Source organism: Phytophthora infestans, genomic scaffold, assembly GCF_000142945.1.
Source record: "Phytophthora infestans T30-4 supercont1.33 genomic scaffold, whole genome shotgun sequence".
NCBI classification, from domain to species: domain Eukaryota; phylum Oomycota; class Peronosporomycetes; order Peronosporales; family Peronosporaceae; genus Phytophthora; species Phytophthora infestans.
The window spans coordinates 1,207,343-1,225,679 of NW_003303726.1; the positions used below are offsets into that span (position 1 = coordinate 1,207,343).

The window sequence follows — 18,337 nt, forward strand, 5'->3', positions numbered from 1 at the left end:
GCTAAAAGTGTAGTCATTTGATTAGAACGTGCCAACTTTCTAAGCAGGTTTCGCAAACAAGCCGAAAGGGCCCCATTTGCCTCAAAAGGGTTAATAAAATCTTCATCATACAACTAATCCACAGATATAGAAATTAGCCGTGATATTTAAAAAAAAAAAAGTCAAAATGACACGCCGGGTTTTAGACCCGGATTGGGTTATCTTATAAATTTTCGTTAAATAAAGTTAAAGAAAAAAATCAACCACGAAGATTTTAACCGTTTACATCCACGGACGAACTACTCCGACAGCTCCTCTGGACGTGGATGTAGACACCGATCTCTTCGTTGTTTTCACTTGTGCTCGGGTTGCTGTTTTCCTGTTCATGAAGGAAGGACGACTGCCACATCCAGGTGGACACTCGCCCAGCACATGAGGTCGTGAAGACGACTGCGATAAGTGCTGCGTATTTTTCTTCCTACGCGTTGTAGTAGTCGGTGTGGGTACTCGTTCATATCTCTGAGCCAGACTTGGGGACGGTACTAATCGAATCCGCTCCACTCGCTGCTGTGTCTTCCGTTTCCCCTGTTTTCGATCAGCTGCGAGCTTCTGAGCCACTGCTGAGTCTGTAGACGACACATGGTCATACACTCCATCGCGACCTACTTGGACGTACACCTTGGGTGTTCGTACAGGATACTCAACCTCTTCCCTGTCATAATCGTTATCTCCCTGATTGTCGGAGTATTCGTCATTGACAAACTGATCCTCATAAGGCGCCGGGGTGTTCGTTCCTCGACTCGAAATCATCTTGAGTTTACCATTGCGTCGTTCATCTGGAAGCTCCTCTTGTACCGGTTCTTGGTTATTAACCTCGTGCTGCTTAACGTCGCTACTATTCTTGCGAATAACGAGGTTGCCACGCAGACGATGTTCGTTGATAAAGTTTTGCAGGTCCGCCTCACGGACACATTGGCGAGCACAGATTTCCTTTAACTCGCCGAACTTGACATGGGTCTGTCGCAGTTCTTCTTCTCGTTGACGCAGTCTCTTTTTCAAGAAGACAACAGCGTCAGCTTCTTCGGTTCCAGGTGTCAATTGCTGCTCAGATAAAGCGCTTGTGATGTCCCTCTGTGGTCGTGTAGATACCTCTGGAAGCTGTGGGAACTCAAGCCATTTTTGCTTTACTAAAGCAGGTAATTGGCTCATATCTTCGCAGTGTTGCAGCTCTTTCTTGGTGGTCTGTTTCCAACGCTCCACCACTGCTAAAAACTCTTGGAGAAGTCGCGTCATGTCCTCTAGTTCTTTCTTCGAGTTCGTGGCTTCACTGCCGTCCAAATTCTGCTCAGTAGTCGAGTTACTTGTCGTCTTCTTCAGCTGTTTTAACGCCGCTTTCAGCTGCTCTTTATCTTGTTTCAAGCGAATAATTGAAGTCTCTTGAAGACGAACTTGTTCCTCCAACGCGTTAATACCATCAGCCTGCTGTTTCTCGATAGATTGCAGCTGAGTTTCTCGTTCCCGTTCCACTTCTTGGAGCTTGTTACTAGTTTCATTGTCTTTGGCAGTGAGTTGAGTCTCCAGGGCGTCGATTCGATCACGTAGCTGCTGGTTTTTACGCTGTTCATCCAGCAACTGCGTCATCTTCTCCAGCACTCGCTTCTTCTCCTTCTGCAGCTCCGATTCCAGCGGATCACTCACTTTCTCCTCTTCTCTTGTACTTACAGCGACTTTCCCCTTCTCGCTTGAATTCAAATGACTCACTTCCATCTTCGGAGATCGCTTGACTCGACGAGTAGGTATCTGGACCTCTTCCAAATGGGGGGCTTTAGACAGCTGCTCCAGAGGTGCTGGACGTTGTCTAGACTCCCGCGTGGTGTCACTACTTGGAGACTTGTCTAAACGCGTTGAAGCGGAGCGATGAGTCGAGTGTTCGCTTGCACTGACATCGTCATCTTCCGAGCAGAGATGATCCAGTTTTAATGAGCGTCTTGGCGTATTCCTCACGCTTTTTCTTGCCGAACGCTCGAGATTTTTACTGTGGCGGTTAGTATTGCGATAAGCTTGTCGTCTGCTTTGTACTTGAAGGTTCTTTAGCCGTTGTTCGATCTCCTCTGACATCTGGGACGCAAGAGATTCGTTGTCTGACGATACGTCTGCATCTTCCGACACTGACGACTCTGATGAGCGTGATGAAGACGAAGAAGAGGAGGTGAAGCGCTCGTTATGTTGTCGAGCTACAGGCTGTCGTCCTACCTGCTGCCTAGACGGCGTCCGTGTCTTGTTCTGGTTCTGATACTCCATTTCTTCTTCCTCTTCGCTGAAAAAATCATTCGTTGGGTACTCTAGTCTGCTGTACGGTTTTGTATCGGTATTTTGTTGTAGTTTGGGCAGTTCTAAGCCTGGTGGACAGTCTTCCCGGGCTCTGATCTCGCCTGAAGACAGGAAAACGAACTCCATGGGTCTGGTACGCTCCTGCTGTCTAGATGGAGCTGATATTTGGTCGCCATGCTCCTCTAGATCGCGGAAACTCTCGTATTCCTGTTGCAACACACGCTTGCGCATGCGATACGGATGTTGCGGGTGCAGTTGCTCGTCCTCCTCGATCTCAATCTGCTCGTCTGCTTTGTGGCTGCGGAGCTGATTTTGGCCGCCGTTTAGCTGTTGATGACGCGAGTAGCGGCGACTGGAAGGTCGAATGATCACGTCCTCGGAGCTCTCGAACACACGCGGGTCGTCAACGCGGCTCAGCATGGCGACGAAGCGGCACGTCCAAGCCAAGACGAATCGGTTGCGCGCGGTTTTCAAAAGTTGAGTGGTGTGGTGTACACAATTACATACCGGTAAAGTACTTCACAGTAACCGGTAGACGAGGAGAAGGAAGAGTGCATGTAGAGTTTGTATGGTATTGTATGGCTTTGCTGCCGGTGCAGGCGACGATATAAAGCATCTATCGCTGCAGTCATAGGACGTACACAGCGCGGACGTCTGCCTGGAGGCTTACAAAGCGCTTGTTTCTCTTAGTTCTTGGAGAAGTACTCGGTGACTTGGTCCATCACGAGCCACTGGATACCGTAGGACGGGCATAGACGAGTAAGACGCGGTACCAGACCCTTGTACAGCGCACCGACGCCTTCCTCCTTGGCAATCACGACCATGGCGTCCACCATGCCACTATACTTGCCACCAGCACCCGCGGCAGCCTCCTGCGCCATGAGACGCGTCTTAACCACATCCATGGGGCAGTTGATGCACGGACCGGGGATGGCACCGATCATACCGGTAAGACCGCTCTTCCATGCAGGCAAGGATTCCCCGTCCTGAAGCTTCCACACGTGCTTCTTAATGAAGTTGTTGGACCAGAAACTACAGGCCTGGTTAAGACCCTGACGACCGATAGTCGGGGCCAAGCCCTTCCACAATGCAAACGGCCCTTCGTGCTTGATAACCGTGGCGGCAGTGTGCACAGGGCCACGGTACTTGGGGATCTCGCCCTTGACGATATCCTGGCCCTGCAGACGCGTCTTGATGACTTCAAATGGCGTCACAATCAGCACAGCCTCGGTAGCACCGGCAAGCGCACCCGCGATGAACTCATTGCCGCCGCTCACCTGGCCGTTCTGGTCCGACAGCATGCGACGGAAGATGGCGTTGAAGTAGAAACGCGTGCCATTCTTCAGCACGACTGCAAGACAAAAGAAAAACAAATAACTGTTGGCTGCCACATGATAACATGTTAAGTAAAAAGAAACTTAACTGAAACGTACCGTGTGTTGTCCACGGGATAAAACCCTTGAAAAGACCCTTGGGCCCTTCAGCAGCGACGAGCTTCTTGCCACAGTCGATCATACCGCGGTACTGGCCGGTCTTATCCAGCTGCATACGCGTCTTGGCCACATCTAGCGGTGTGAGGATTAGAGCCTCAATGACGCCGGACAACGCACCACCGAAGAACTTAATGACAGGCGACACCTTCTTCACCTGGCCGTCCTTGTCGGCCGGCAGCGGGACACGTAACCCACCCTCGCCCACCTCGACACTGGCCTTCCACCAGTTCTTGGAGAGCTGACGGACATCCGGATCCCACAGGAAGTGCTCAAGCGCCGTGGGTGAAGCCATTTTGGAACGCAATAGCAGATACAGGTGCTTGAAGTCAGCCTCATGTACGCGGTGTGCGTCACGCGGATGCAGCTCCTGGATCATACTGGTGGCTTCCTGAAGCGTGACGGTGACGCCCAATGCTTGCAGACCGTTCTGAAGATCTTCGTCAACGAGGTAGCCCTTTTTCTTCTTATCGAACGAGCGGAACGTCTTCAGGATAAGGGCCTCGTGCAATGCATGGAAGTCGTCGTACGTGAGCTGACCCTGGTTCTTAGGGTCCAGACGCTTCATGAGCTCTCCCACGTCGTCCGCCGACAGCTTGACGCCAGCCACACGCAAGCCGTGCTGGATATCGATGGCGTTCACCTTGCCATCCATGTCGGTGTCCACACGCGCGAAGGCCTCACGCAGTAGCTGGTCCACCGTAACGCGCGAGTTGCGACGCACGAGTCTGGCACGCTGCTCTGCCGTGGCATCATTGGGGTTGCTAGCGTCGGCCATGGTGATGCAAGTTTACGGCTAGGAGGAAGGCTTCGGCTCGCGAGAGGGAGATTGGAAGTGGGGGGAAGCGTGAGCTTGGTGGTTCGCTCAGGTGCTTTGTTGCGACCGCAAGGCGAATCGACGCACCCCATCTCGTCCCTTGTGCTTGAATACTCAGGGTACTGGTGTATACGACGTATACAAGTGTCCGACCAATCTACGTATGATTTCGTTTTACATGTTAGCTGGAGCAGCCGCACCAGCACAGTAGCTTAGCATGTATCCTGGATATCGGTAAACTCAGGAGTACTCGATGCAGCACAAACAGCAGCTACATGAACGAGCTGATGCGTGCTCACTCGTACCTGCATTCACGTATTTCAGTATTCTCAGAGAAATGAAAGTATATCTGGATAAAACTGCAATGCGCAACGTATATTTCTGCTTGGTGTTTCAAGATAGATGATTGGTCAAATACCGTTTGCTAAAATGTGTGGGCATCTTCAAGAGCGACGAGCTCCAATCTCGTCGCCCGCGTCACCACGATGGAATTGCTGCACGAAGCCCTCATCCAGAAGGCAACGTCCAGACAAAAGCCCGAGCATTTTCAATAGTGTCATTTGCTACATGTACGGCAATGCGGGGGCGTTTGGCAACGCCAGGTGTAGTGTCTGAAGCGCGTGTCCACACCAAGACCAAAAATGTTGCGACCTACAAAACGCCAGGTTTGTGGGGGTTGAAGTTGGCGCCTCGTCGCATGGTCGGGCTCCAACGGCATGTTCGTCACGCTGCTTTTCGGCAGGCGTGCATCCATTTTAAACTGTTCAGTGCTGCGCTCAATCCAACATTTGTGAGCAAATTCAGAGGCAATATCACAATGCGTCCAAAGCTGTTTCTGGTTTCGAGCTATGAGGCTGAGTATGTTCTTGGCAGTAAATGTAAGCTTACTACAGAGCGAGCTGGATGGGTCGACAACGCCAAAGTACTCGCCACTATATTAGCGTGGGAAGGCCTGTATAATCGGTGCTATTTCCCCACTGAGACCCGTCTTATGGCGCAGGAAGCTAAAGGGAGTACTGGTGGCAGGTGCAAAGGCATGGGTGATGGTCGTAATTGCCGAGGAGAAGGCGTCATTGCACTGTACAAGGGTCTGGTGCCGCGTTCTACGGCTCGTAATGAACAAAGTCACCGAGTACTTCTCCAGCAACTAAGGGAACCAAGCACTTTGTCAGCCTCCAGGCGGACGTCTGCGCTGTGTTATCCTATAGATGATTTCTCTCGCCTCAAGCAAACCCATCTACTATTCTACCTAATTTCAGTTGCTTATCACGAACAGCACTTGACGTCCACGTCACCACATGTACACATCTTGTGCCGACTCACATTTATCAATTGACGCGGTAAAATGACTAGGTAAATAGTAGTCGAGGAGATGGTTTTGCTGTTTATTTCCGTAGACACCACGCTTCTTGTTGCTCGTAATTCCTCGATTTCCTGCTCGCGCTTGTCGTCGCATTCCTAGCTACAAGTTCGCGCGAGCATCCGTTCCGTTCCGGACACTTAACCGTCCAGAGAAGCGGCACCCGAGATAATTTCAATCAGCTCCGTGGTAATACGGGCCTGACGAGCCTTGTTGTACACAAGCGTGAGCGATCCGATGAGGTCTTCAGCGTTAGTAGTGGCGTTCTCCATAGCAGCCATACGGGACGACTCCTCACTGGTCGAGTTCTCGATCATGCCCTGGAAGATGGCGGTGGCGATCTCAAACTCCTTGAGGTCAGCAAGCAGCTCGTCCTTGTTGTCAGGCTCGAGCTCGTACAGGTCGAAAGCGTCCGAGTCCGGCTGCACGGCCAGCGAGCGCACGGACGGCATGTACGAGATAGCCGACTTGAACTTGTTGTACAACACGTGCACCTTCTCCGACTCGGACGGAGACGAGGCCACCACGGCCTCAGCGATAGCGCTGGCCACAGTGAAGTTCGGGGGCGACTGGTACGTCTCCGTGACGTTGCCACGGATGTTGTCGCCGAGGTCGCGACGCAGTTGAGCGCGAGCCTTGTCGCCGATCACAAAGACCTGCGAGTGGTCCTCGACGCCAGCGATCTGTCTGCGGGTGGTCTTAGCAATACCCGAGTTGATACCGCCACACAGACCACGGTCCGACGAGACGACAATCAAGACGTTGTCACCCTCAAGCTCCTCGACCGGGGCCACACCGTCCGTCTCGACGGTACGGTCGTGAGCGCCCTTAACATTGTCCAGCCACGCGGTGAAGGGGCGGCCGGCGTTCATGCGGTTCTCAGCGCCACGCATCTTGGCGGCCGACACCATCTTCATCGACTTGGTGATCTTGGCGATGTTGGACGTGGCCGTAATACGCTGCAGAATCTGCTTCTCCGTGGCCATGCCGCGGGCCTGCTGGCCGACGGTCCTGCAAAAGTGAATAGTGAATTGCAATAACGTTAGAATGTTGGTCGTTGTGGTTGCTTCACTCGACCTCGTAACGATCCTATGCGGCGTTTAGCACCACGGGATAAAGGTGCTGCTAGTGATCGATATAGAGAGGAGTGGAGGGTGCAACCGGCATGGATGGATAGAAGAGCGTCTAGAGAAGACAGTGTGGGTACGCACTTGAGAACGGGCGCCGAGTTCTTGACGAATATCATCATGACCATTCTGTCGTTCTTGCTCTGCCTTGGGGCGGCGAGTCTGGGTGTCTGTGGTTCAGAGCCGCTCGTTTGACCTCCCTCTTCTAGTATGGACTGTGGCAGATGTTGTACAAGCTTAATTTGACCAATTATAAAGGCGATTGAAGGTGTGTTCGGTGGTAGCAAAACTGATTTCCGATCATCTGACTGGCTCATGGCCTCTTGTGAGTACGAATTTTGACTAGTAAAATGTGAGCAAAAATTCTAATTTGGACGCAAAAGAGTTAGTTTTGGCTGTGTGGACCACCAAATACAGCTTCAACATGAGAAAGATATGAATGCCGTGATATTCTTTGAATGTTTCTTCTTCTACAGCGTAGTTTCTTCAGCATCGCAGTCACCAGACCACATCGTCGCGAATACGGTCTCGCGCCAAGACAGCGTGCGCTTCGGCTTGGGGCCGTACAGCGCATTGGCCCCGGTCGTGCTCAGGATCGTGCTCATTAACGAGCGCGGCTGTAGCGATGTTTCCTTCCGACAAAACGCTTGACGCCTTTTAGGAGGTTGGCGCTCTTCCTCTTCTTCGTTATCACTCTCTTCGTCATTTTGCGCCTCGGTCTCATCATTGTCGACATTGTCCCCGTCGTTAACTGGGTGCAGTAGACTCGACACGCTACAGCGCATGGCTCCACGACGAACCGTGGGTCTCAAACGTGCGTAGAAAGCAATGGCTTGCTGAATAGACGACGGTCGCCATGAGTTTGCGCAGTTTCCTGTGCGATTGCACAGCGCTTGAGCTGCTTGGAAATGCTCTTGTGCTGCCTCAATGTTCTCTTGGCGCACGAAATGGTCGCCCAGCTCGTACTCTGCCATCGCTTCGTAGTGCACGTCGTTCAGAGCTCGACTGCGCTCTAGCAGCAGGACTAGCTCGGCGTGTGCGATATCGGGCTCGTTCTTGAGTCGCAACACTCGCGCTACATGAAGACGCGTTCGAAGCTCGTACTCCTGGTCTCCGACCTGAAGCGCGGCCTGCAGCGTTTCCCGGAACGTTTTCAGTGCCTCCGTATGTCCAGAAGCTCGTTGTAGTTGTGCCACAGCGTAAGCTTCAGCACACTTCATCTCCAGACGCGTCCATGCTGACGGGTCTGTGAAGTTCCCACGGAAGAGCTTTGCTAGCTCGTAGCTCATTTCGGCGTACGCCAAGCTGTGAGCCATCGCAGTGCACTGTCTCCAGCTCCCCGATGCTTGTAGTAGACGTGACAGCATCAATAGAACGTCGCTGGACAAGTCGACGAGTGGCGACTTGGAAGATGATACCACTACGCGACGCACTGCAGGGGCCCAGGTCTCTACGATCCATTTTCTGGCAGTGCGGTTCTGCACTACCGTTTGTGAAGAGGACGCAGCAGCTTGCTGGAGTTTCTCTAGTGTTCGAGCAGCCGCGTCTTCTGTCATGTTCAGCCCAAGCACTGAGCACGCAGCACTACTCTGGAGGAGTAGAGCCAACGTAGCAAGTGTAGCCTGTAGTGCAGCATCTAGTTGAAGTGTCTCGGGAGGTTGAGCACAGCGATGGTGGACGTTTTGATGCATAAGACGCTCCAGTTTTCCCAACCACGTCGAATGGGCTGCTTCTTCGAGAATTTGAAAGTGTGTAGCTACTTGACTCCAGAATGAGTTTTGCGCTACTGGGACGGTAGGCGTCGGTGCAGCCGACGACGTCACCTTTGTTGCCTTTTGTTCGTCTTGGTCGTTATTGTTTTCTTCATTTTCGTGTTGACTCACGGCGGTTTGATCAAATAGCGTCGACAGTGTTGCGGACGACATACGCAGCTTTGGCAAAAGGTTTGCCACCTCAGCACGAGCTTCCACGTCTAGCTGCTCAGCCAAATTCTTGATAGCAGAGCTCTCTGGTAACGCTGTTGCTGCAAGCGCAGCAAATGCACGTGCATGCGTGAGCTCTCCCAGACTACGCGAGCAATAAGCTGAGAGTAAGTGAGCTTCAGCAAGTGTTGCGTTGTTCGAGGTAAGCGCAGCAGCAGCTTGCGAGTCTTGCAGTGCCTGTCGAACTGCTTCCCGCACTGGTGCTGGTTGGTTCGCGTTGTCCGTGTTGATAGCCCACGAATCGGACGCTAGAATGTCGAGAGGCACTGAAGAGGTAGCGTCGTAGTCGACGAACGCTAGCAATGCTGCAGCACGACGGCAGTACAAAGTGGCAAGTTTTTCCGTCTCGACATTCATCGATGACACGTTGCCATCGTCGTGGTTGTTGCTGCTGCTAGCAGTACTCAGAGTTGCCGCATGGAGCTGCTGGGTGAGTTGCTGGAGCAAGTGCAGATCTCCGAGTAGAGTTGGCTGCTTGACGGGGATGAAAAGTTGTTGTGGTTGATGATGACTGTCTTTTTCGGGTTCCTTCTCCTTTGTGACACTGGGTTCTTCTTCCTGCGGGTTGTCATGACTCTCCATGTTCTTGAACAGGATCTCGAAAATGGAGTTCGAGGCTGCCACATCCGTTAGAGTACCCGTGTGAAGCATTGTCTTGGTCATAGCGACAGCGAGCTGGGCGGTTGGTGCTAAATGCAATGTGACGGCGCAAAACGGAAGTCTGAACTGCAACCAAGGGATTGTGCATGTTGCTCTCAGAATAAATAGCTCGACGGAAGCCGAGCCTTCACAAGAGCGCTATCTAAAGAAAACCTTCCCACCTTCCCATGCTTTGCAGTGGAGCCTTAAGGTACCAAAATTATCACAGCGATAATGAGAAGGCTCAACAGAAGCTGGAAACTAACATCACCACAGCAAGCTACTGAATTACGACGTTAAATAACGCAGCCGAGGAGATACATTCATGTGTATCGCAAGTGATACTTGCGATGATCTGTGTGACATTGACACCAAACTTCACTTCCCCAGATGCGGCAGCTAATTTTCCAACCTTGCATTCAGCAACGTGTTAAAAAGCTTACAGTTGAGCTGAGAACAAGCCGACCCCACACAGTGAGGTAGTGAATAACGGTACCAAGCATACAGGATGAGCTTAACGTAACCTTTAATAAACGCTAGCAGCGTACATGTACCGTGATTGAACAGGATGCTGCGATCGCTGTAGGTGATTGTGTTAAACATATTAATAAAAAGAGACCTAGCGTGTCGCGGCTATAATTTCTGGACGCTTATGAGCTGCGCTCTTCGCTTAAACAAGCGGCAATATCTCCCAAGTTCATTCATACATTGGGGACTACGCAGGTGATAATGTAAATATCTTCCGTTGCTTCAGGAGAAGTATACCGGTATTATAGCAGATCTTGCAACGATAGGACAACGGGAAGTTGAAGTGAATTGACCAATCAAAACTGTCAAGCTCAGCCGATCACCAACGTATAGGCAGGCACCGCTTGGTGCAGCTCCGAAGCAGAATATCCAGTGGGCTGGAGTTTATCTAGCCTCGAGCCAAGCGATTACTGTGCTAATGTAACACGTTGGTAGCCAGTGTATTCGCAATCGGATCCCCAATAATCGATTTTTAATTGCAATCGTCCGGTTGCGAATGCCTCACAAGGACTTTTCGAACCCCCTGGTAACAGGCAACAAGTGGCTCTGCACCGAGTTTGTTCCAGATCAGCTTGGTGTGGCCATAATGACCTGGGATAGGCTGGCAACGTACGCTGTTTGTACGAATATTAACAGCGTGCAGTTGGCGACGGAGGTATGCACAATGAACACTGCTGACCCTTTCCAGACGGGGGGGGGGTATTTACATAATGCTAGATTTGCATGGCTCACACATACTGAGCGAAGTTGGCGATCGGCGAGTCGTGAGCAATTTCAATTTTGACAACGGTGTCAACGATAAGCTTTGACGGACATCGAAGGATGCCCGCTAGAGCCGTGCACACTCAACCGGATACTATATGTGCCACTCTGCAGAGGAGTAACAGTGTGCAGCTTTCGCATTGAGGTGACAAAACGGCTGACAGGAACAACGGCAAATTTGAAAACATGGAAGTACTAGTAGTTGCTGGTAGCCAAGTTGCCGCTGGCGCACTTACCCGGCTGGGCCCATACTCTATGAACACGCTGCGGCTCACGAAAGGATGAGCGCTAGCTTGTCTTCAAGACAGAGCAACAAACAGCACGTGGGCTGACAAAATGGGTCCAATTTTATCGATCCAAGGACGGGTGTCATGATTGACGATTTCTACAATAGAACTTGTTAAGCTAGAAGTGATCTCACCCCTCCCGCTATTCGTTGAGCCAACGAGATCCACTGCGTCACCCCTCCCTTAAGCTGGTGGTCCCTGGCTGACATTGCCTGAAGCCCCTGACGCCTTTCACAACTGCGTCTTGGAAGCCGCCAGCATAGTGGCAACTGTAGTATCAACACCCATACAGTTGTCGCTGTGGCTTTCACTTATGGTCTAGTCCGTCATGCTCGCTTCCACATGGCGAAGGCGGTAGTGCTCTAGGTTCTACACCACGTAGATTACATGTAGATCAAACAAACTGTCGTACCGGTTACTTAAGTATGCGGCGATCTTGTTATGCATCTAAAAAATAATACTAGCAAGTCCCTCGTACCAGAGTGAGCCGGACCATCGGTGGGTGACAAGCACCAGCGAGAATATGAGCAAGATTCTGCCCCCTGGAAGAAGGCCTTGAGGGTATTGCTGGACGGCACAACCTTTTGTCGCGTATGCGTGTCTGCCTGCCAGGGTGCTGAGCACTTGCCAACTCGCTCCATCCACTCCGCCGTGAGTAGCTACAATGGAGCAAGCGAGACAATCTGTGTTACACCGTAGCAGCTTCTATTTAGAAGGTGTCGCCTTCACAAGGCATTTCGACTGTCCTCAAGAACGGACCGGCTTTTCAGCCCATCAGTGACTATTATAACATGAAGGTAGTCCAAAGCGAGCTAGAAGTGATCTGAACGGCAACTTGACTGTCCCGGTAGCCCGCACCAACGGTTCAGTAGAGTACGTTTGGGCTTGAGGTAGCCCAGCGTCTCGATCGATGCATCGTCATTACTCTTGGTGTAGTAGCGGTGGGCGCTGTGTGGCCGGCTTGGCTCCATGTTGCAAGTAAGCGACTCGGCCGGCATAGCACCCAGATCAATAAGACAGGATTGACGTCCGAAGCGATCCCCATTATTCAATTTGCCTCCTACCACGCATTTACCAAACGAACGAGCGCCATCGACGAGCGTTTAGTTACTCCTACACATACACAAACAGCCATGTCGACCATCAACAACAGTGCCACACCCGCCGCCGCTTCGGCTAATGCCCAGATACTGCCAACAGAAGTGCGCTGCTCGTACCCGAGCAAGCTTTGTAACAACCACCGCGCCGTGAAGGACAACGGGGATTTGCACAAACTTTGCGACTTCCACCGAAAGAAAGCCAATGTGAACCAGCAGCGCATGCAGCAGAAACGCCGTCTCATTCGTCAGCAAATGGTGGAGCGCAAGAAACGCTTCATGGATGCTGCTCAGGCCCCTATGGAGTACAACGCTGTCACCAACATGATGGAGCCAAAGGAGCCGATCTGCAACCTCTCACAAGAGGAAGTGATGATGCTGGAGGCTATGCTCTTTGACGACGAGGACTGCGACGGTGAGAGCGCTGCATTCTTGGCCGATTTCCCGATGAATATGCCCATGAACGCTTACCCGGCACCGGGCATGCAGTCAGGCAACATGTCACTGTAGGGCATCGACACCGACTGCCACCGTCCATTTGTTCTGCGCTTCATAGAGTAAATTAGTTCCGCGACAAACACAAGTACACCCGGAGTACTGCACTGCACTGCTCTTCGGGGCTACACAGAGATTTTGCATACATGTTTTATATTAAGACGATGATAATACAGCGGATGTCCGCAATTGTCTGACATGAACGTTGTTCGATACGCATGGTTGGCTGCGTCTTATAAATATGAATCCCGGTGCCTTCATCGAAGCAACAAACAGCTTATGGCCACGCTCACCAAGGTTCGTTTGTGATCGACGCCAATCGACGGTTTCCATTAAGAATATGTTGTCTTATTGCTGAGTTCAAAGTCCACTACCCACAGGCTCGCGGTGTCTGCGACTTGCCCAACAAAAATTCCGCCACTCCAGTGCACTTGTAGGCTTTGGATACTTCTAGCGTGAAGACGTTCAAAGGAGACTGTGAGGCTTCATCCGCTTATATCGAAACACTGCTGACCCATGTCCACTGACATCGGATACTTCAGCTTTGACACCGGCTTGATGTCGATTCATGTGCACGCTCAGCGGAAAACCGTCAGTAGCAATGAATGTTACGCTGCACTGTGAATTCACGAAAGAAGCTTGATTTGGTTCTGCTTTATTAATAACTACGCGCTGGGATTGTTCCTAGCTACATCATATCATCACAAATAACGCACTGCCGCTCTGCCAACGAGAGCAATAATTCCACCGGCAGCTGTCGTTGGGCTCCACAACTCTCTTTGGACAAAATGGCTTTAGATACTCCGACTCGACAACGCTGTTACAATGACTGTACTTGTGCAACGGCTTGTCTGCCATGATGGTTTGTGGCCACTCAGTGGTGGGCGGTGCCGCACAGTATCAACAGTTAATGAAAGGGGACCCATATTGAATTATTCCGGTCTCCTCTGGTCACATGGAAATCCACTACCAAAACCTATGAGACCAAATAATTCCTTGACGCTGAGACATGCAGAATGCAAACACCAAAGAAGTGCGAGGTACCACACCTCCTGAAACAAATGTTGGATAAAGTTGGAAGGATTTATTGCAACATTTGACGTGCGGTGAAATCTCGCCTCGATATTTGATCCGGTGTATTTTGTCGTGGCATCAACTCCATACTAAAATTTTGGAGCTACCCACCAACATTCCACCCACGCAGCTAGTATCCGCTCCCCATACGTCTGGCTCTGAAATAGCTGTAAGCGTTGCCGTTTGCGTGCACGGCGTGACCAGTGCGACAGGGGCGGAAGATGGGGAACGTCTCGAAGTTTCTCAAGGGGAATGGTGTGGCGCACACGACGAAAATTCCAGACGTTTCACAAAACTTTCCACAGTCCGGATTGGTCCAAAATGGAAGAGCATCATTCATGTCCACTACAGGAGTGAATGTGAGCAAATTCTAGCCAGTCATATAGCGGGAAAGCTCCTTCAAACCTAGATCTTTCGAGGCGAAATATTCGCGCTGGATTTCCACTGCCATTGACGTTATGGCGTTCCGCCTAGTATGCGTCTTCCTCCACTCGAGCCATGACGAGTTCAGCCATTCGGTGTTTACGGTTAGTGCTTGTCCTACGCCCCGGCTGAGGAGGCACCGAACTCGTCAGCTCACAACTTAATTTGCTCAGTGCCAGCGACAGCTCGCACCGAAAGACAACTGAAGAGAAAGAGAACCAACGTAACATGACTGATCAGCTCGCAGTGGACTTTACCAAGGCTTCGTTTGCGGAGCTCAACAACAAGCACACACCTACAGCTGATGTACCAGAGGAACTGCGCTGCCAATACTCGAGCAAGCGCTGCGAGAACCAGCGCACGCACAAGAAGAGTGGCGGTCTGCACAAGTTCTGCGCCATGCATCGCGAGAAGGCTAACCGCAACCAAATGCGCTTGGATCACCGGCGTCGCGTCTTGAAGCAGCAACAGAAAGAACTCCAGCGACAGCAACAGGCGCAACAGATGCAGGCACTCCAGGCGCAGCAACAGATGCACCGGCCACGCAGCTATTCGCCGGCCGCTATGGCTGCAGGACAGAACTTCCGATACAGCAACAGGATGCAGCGTAGTCCCGTCGGTGCCATGCGTAGTCCAGTCGGTGGCAAGCCCATGTCACCGCCCAACATGATGCTGGGCATGCCGATGCAGACGTTCCAGTGGATGGAGATGCCGAGACAGCAACAGCAGTCGAGATCGACGCCGAACTTGCCGCTGTTCGACCAGAACGATCTGGAAATTCTCGAAGCGCTTCTCTTCAGCAGCGACGAGGAGCAGAACGACGCCATTCCGGTCTCACACTGCAGTTCGCCGCAGTTGTTCCGCGCGCCGTCGTTTGTCAACGTTTGAAGGCGCGGCGCCGCTGCGGCTTCTCCCGATTCAGACCCAGATCCGGGCGGCGCGAAGATCGAGTACCCAAATGTGTCGGACGCAGAGTTTTTCTAGGAACACGGCGTGCGTACGTCAGCCATTATGTTGTAAGCGAGGCAAAATGACGTACGCGCGGAGATAGATAGTAGTAGGCAACCAGTTTTTAAGTATTTAGTCGTAGATGACACCGAGCTGACTGACCAAGACAATCAGCATTAGACCGCAGCACAACTACATATCATTTAATTAAACATAAGCTTATCGCTGCCGTCTACAACATTCGACGAGGTGTGGAGTGGCATCGGCGTTGGGTTCGTCTACAGATACATGTAGCCATTACACGATTAGGCACTGCAAAATCATGCTGGCCAGATACAGGTACTCTGACCCCTTCAGTGATGCAACTGCCCCGCCAAGTGCTCCCAAACTTGTTAACCATGGGCCTGTACGTGCAAGAGAAAAAGGCTCAAGTATTTTGACGTTGCAAAAATAAAGTTGCCTGTGTGACGTAAGTTGCATTTCTAAAACATTAAGTTGCTCAAAGATAAGAATGCGGCATGTGTATTGCAGTATCCTTCGTGCTGACACGTCATCTTATGGTTCTCCAGCGACTCGCGGCGACGCTAGCGTTGCTCTCCGCATGTGCGCACGCCTCCGACTGGCGCGGCATCTCCCCCGAGTTGCAGCACAAGCTCACCGCCGTCTCTAGCGTACGTCAGCGCCATCATTCCTTCAAAATCCACCGCCAAATTCTGATTCCTTTTGTCATTTAGTTCACTTGTGACAATAGCCAGCAACGGCTAGAGCTCTCACGTCTGAATGACAACTATTGCGACTGTATGGACGGTAGCGACGAGCCGGGCACGTCGGCGTGCTCGCATACTGCTGCAGTCTTCCACTGTGTGAACGCCGGCTTCTTCTCGACCGACGTGCCGACGTCACGCGTCAATGACGGCATCTGTGACTGCTGCGACGGATCGGACGAGTTCGCGAGTGGTGTATCCTGCGCCTCACAATGCGCCGAGAAGATGGAGGCGTTCAAAGCGGACAAAAAAGACCTGATCGAGCAGGTGGACGCGGGTCTGAAGGACCGCGTCACTCTGGCCGCAGAGGCTCAGAAGCTTTGGGACGAGGAACAAGAGAAGAAGAAGCAGCTTGAGACGTCAGCGTCGTCGTTGAAGGTTATGGTGGAGCAGCTAGAAGCGAGGAAGGCGGAGGAGGAGAGACAGGAGGCACAGGAGAAGGTCAAGCGTATAGCTGCTAGTAAGAACGAGATTCTGGCGCAATTGGGACTACTGGATCTGTCAAAAGAGCAGTTATTGTCAATTATCCTGGAGATCGGACGTAATGGCGTCTCGGCGAAGCACGAGCTGCTGCCGATTGTCCGGAAGGAGCGCGAGATAGCTCACGAAGGCGAGGAAGAGCTGGCGAAGACTGTGACGGAGGAAAAGGACGAGGCATTCAAGGAACGTGACGATGCGCGTGAGAAGGAGACACGTCGCATTGAAAAATTGATTGAAGAGCGCGAAGAGAAGAAGACGCAGGCTGAAGCTGCCGAAGATGGGGAGACAGTGGAGACTGCATCGACGCAGGAGGAAGATCTGACGCTGCCAGAGGTGGAGACTCGTCCCATTGACTTGCTGTATGAAGATCTGGCTGCAAGTGAGCGGTACGAGTGGGTCCAAGCAGTGTTGACTCGGAAGCAGCATGAGGACACGAAGAAGGAGCTGACAGAGGAGGAGAAGAAGCTGTCTGAGACTCAGAAACGTCTGGAGAAGAACTACGGCGAGGATCACGTGTTCTTTGCTCTGCGTGACAAGTGCGTCGAGTCTGAGGCGGGACAATACACGTACAAGGTTTGCTTCTTCGGTAAAGCCACACAGGACCACACCAAACTGGGCGATATGGAGGACATCAAGAGCTCCGAGTCGACTGAGGGTGAAGACTCTACGCTGACGGTGAAGGAGATCAAGTTCTCGAACGGCCAGAAGTGCTGGAATGGCCCCAACCGATCGCTGACGATCACGATGGAATGCGGTCCAGAGCCCATGCATCTGTCCGAAATTGAAGAGCCCAGCACCTGTGTGTACTCGGCCAAGCTGCGTACGCCTGCTGTGTGCAGTGAAGAAGATCGCGAGCGGATCATGATTCTGGATGACGCGAAGATTGCACCTCACCACATCGAAGTTGAGGTTAAGCCCACACTGTGAGTTGACTCTACGGAACTAAGTGGAGCAGTTGTGTCATTGCACGTTGGTTCTTGTCAATACTGGAAGTACAGATGAACAACGAATATGTTGCCATTTTTTGGGTTATTCTTCTCTGGCCCAAGCTAGATTCGGCAAATACAGTTGCTGTCGTGTTTCGCCAATGTACTGCAAAAAGAACCTATTAATACTGAAAGGCCCTGATTTCTGCGATACTGCATAATTAAATAGTATGCTTCAATTGATGAGAAATTATTGTAAAAAGCGATCTACGGGATGAAATTGGGCTCAGGGTCGAAAACTAAAACACTCGTAGTTTTCTCTGATTTATTTGGGAGCCCAAAAAATTACTTTTAATATTTTTTTTATTTTTTTTGCCATACATAATCTATTTCGGTATTTTGCTCAGGCAACTGGAACCAGAGGTTAGGTGGTTGGTTCTGAGTTCTAGTAGTTCTGTAGCTCGTTTTCATGCTCAATCTGCAATTTGCAAATTTAGCAACCTACCTTAACCGCAACCGTAATGTCTGATGCCTTTTTCGCCACGCCACGCTCGAAGAGCAAGTTCACGCCGAAGCAGATCGCCTGCTTCTACCTTAAGCCCTATCATACCGAGTGTTAAGTTGGTTGCTGCTTGAGAGGAACTTGGTAAAGTGAGAAGTGAGTAAAATTGAGTGTTATGCAAAAGCCTCTGAGCGACTGCCTCCTACACGACCTACACGTCCTGTGCGCCCTGTACGCACCCCTTGAGCTCCAGTGCCTGATCTTGAAGTTGAACTTGACATGATGGCGCGGTGTCCTGTGGTATAGCAGTGATGACGCGTGCCAAG

At 51.5% G+C, this 18,337-nt stretch overlaps 6 protein-coding genes across 6 annotated transcripts; 2 read left to right on the plus strand and 4 right to left on the minus strand.

Moving 5' to 3' along the window:
- Positions 1-261: 261 nt before the first annotated feature.
- Positions 262-1,620, minus strand: PITG_14934 (uncharacterized protein; the record flags this gene model as incomplete). Its single annotated transcript, XM_002899059.1, has 2 exons — positions 262-1,283; positions 1,341-1,620. 2 exons carry the CDS (start codon positions 1,618-1,620, stop codon positions 262-264), a joined length of 1,302 nt encoding a protein of 433 aa, XP_002899105.1.
- A 1,376-nt stretch (positions 1,621-2,996) lies between these two features.
- On the minus strand, positions 2,997-4,578 carry PITG_14935 (Mitochondrial Carrier (MC) Family; the record flags this gene model as incomplete). The annotated part of the gene is made up of 2 exons (XM_002899060.1): positions 2,997-3,661; positions 3,744-4,578. 2 exons carry the CDS (start codon positions 4,576-4,578, stop codon positions 2,997-2,999), a joined length of 1,500 nt encoding a protein of 499 aa, XP_002899106.1.
- Positions 4,579-6,117: 1,539 nt separating this feature from the next.
- On the minus strand, positions 6,118-7,232 carry PITG_14936 (ATP synthase subunit gamma, putative; the record flags this gene model as incomplete). Its single annotated transcript, XM_002899061.1, has 2 exons — positions 6,118-6,988; positions 7,189-7,232. 2 exons carry the CDS (start codon positions 7,230-7,232, stop codon positions 6,118-6,120), a joined length of 915 nt encoding a protein of 304 aa, XP_002899107.1.
- A 342-nt stretch (positions 7,233-7,574) lies between these two features.
- On the minus strand, positions 7,575-9,775 carry PITG_14937 (uncharacterized protein; the record flags this gene model as incomplete). Its single annotated transcript, XM_002899062.1, has 1 exon — positions 7,575-9,775. The coding sequence occupies one exon, from the start codon at positions 9,747-9,749 to the stop codon at positions 7,575-7,577; it is 2,175 nt and encodes a 724-aa protein (XP_002899108.1).
- Positions 9,776-12,435: 2,660 nt separating this feature from the next.
- PITG_14938 (uncharacterized protein) lies at positions 12,436-12,909 on the plus strand (the record flags this gene model as incomplete). Its single annotated transcript, XM_002899063.1, has 1 exon — positions 12,436-12,909. One exon carries the CDS (start codon positions 12,436-12,438, stop codon positions 12,907-12,909), a length of 474 nt encoding a protein of 157 aa, XP_002899109.1.
- A 2,965-nt stretch (positions 12,910-15,874) lies between these two features.
- PITG_14939 (glucosidase, putative) lies at positions 15,875-17,602 on the plus strand (the record flags this gene model as incomplete). Its single annotated transcript, XM_002899064.1, has 2 exons — positions 15,875-16,010; positions 16,074-17,602. 2 exons carry the CDS (start codon positions 15,897-15,899, stop codon positions 17,508-17,510), a joined length of 1,551 nt encoding a protein of 516 aa, XP_002899110.1.
- Between the last annotated feature and the right edge of the window lie 735 nt (positions 17,603-18,337).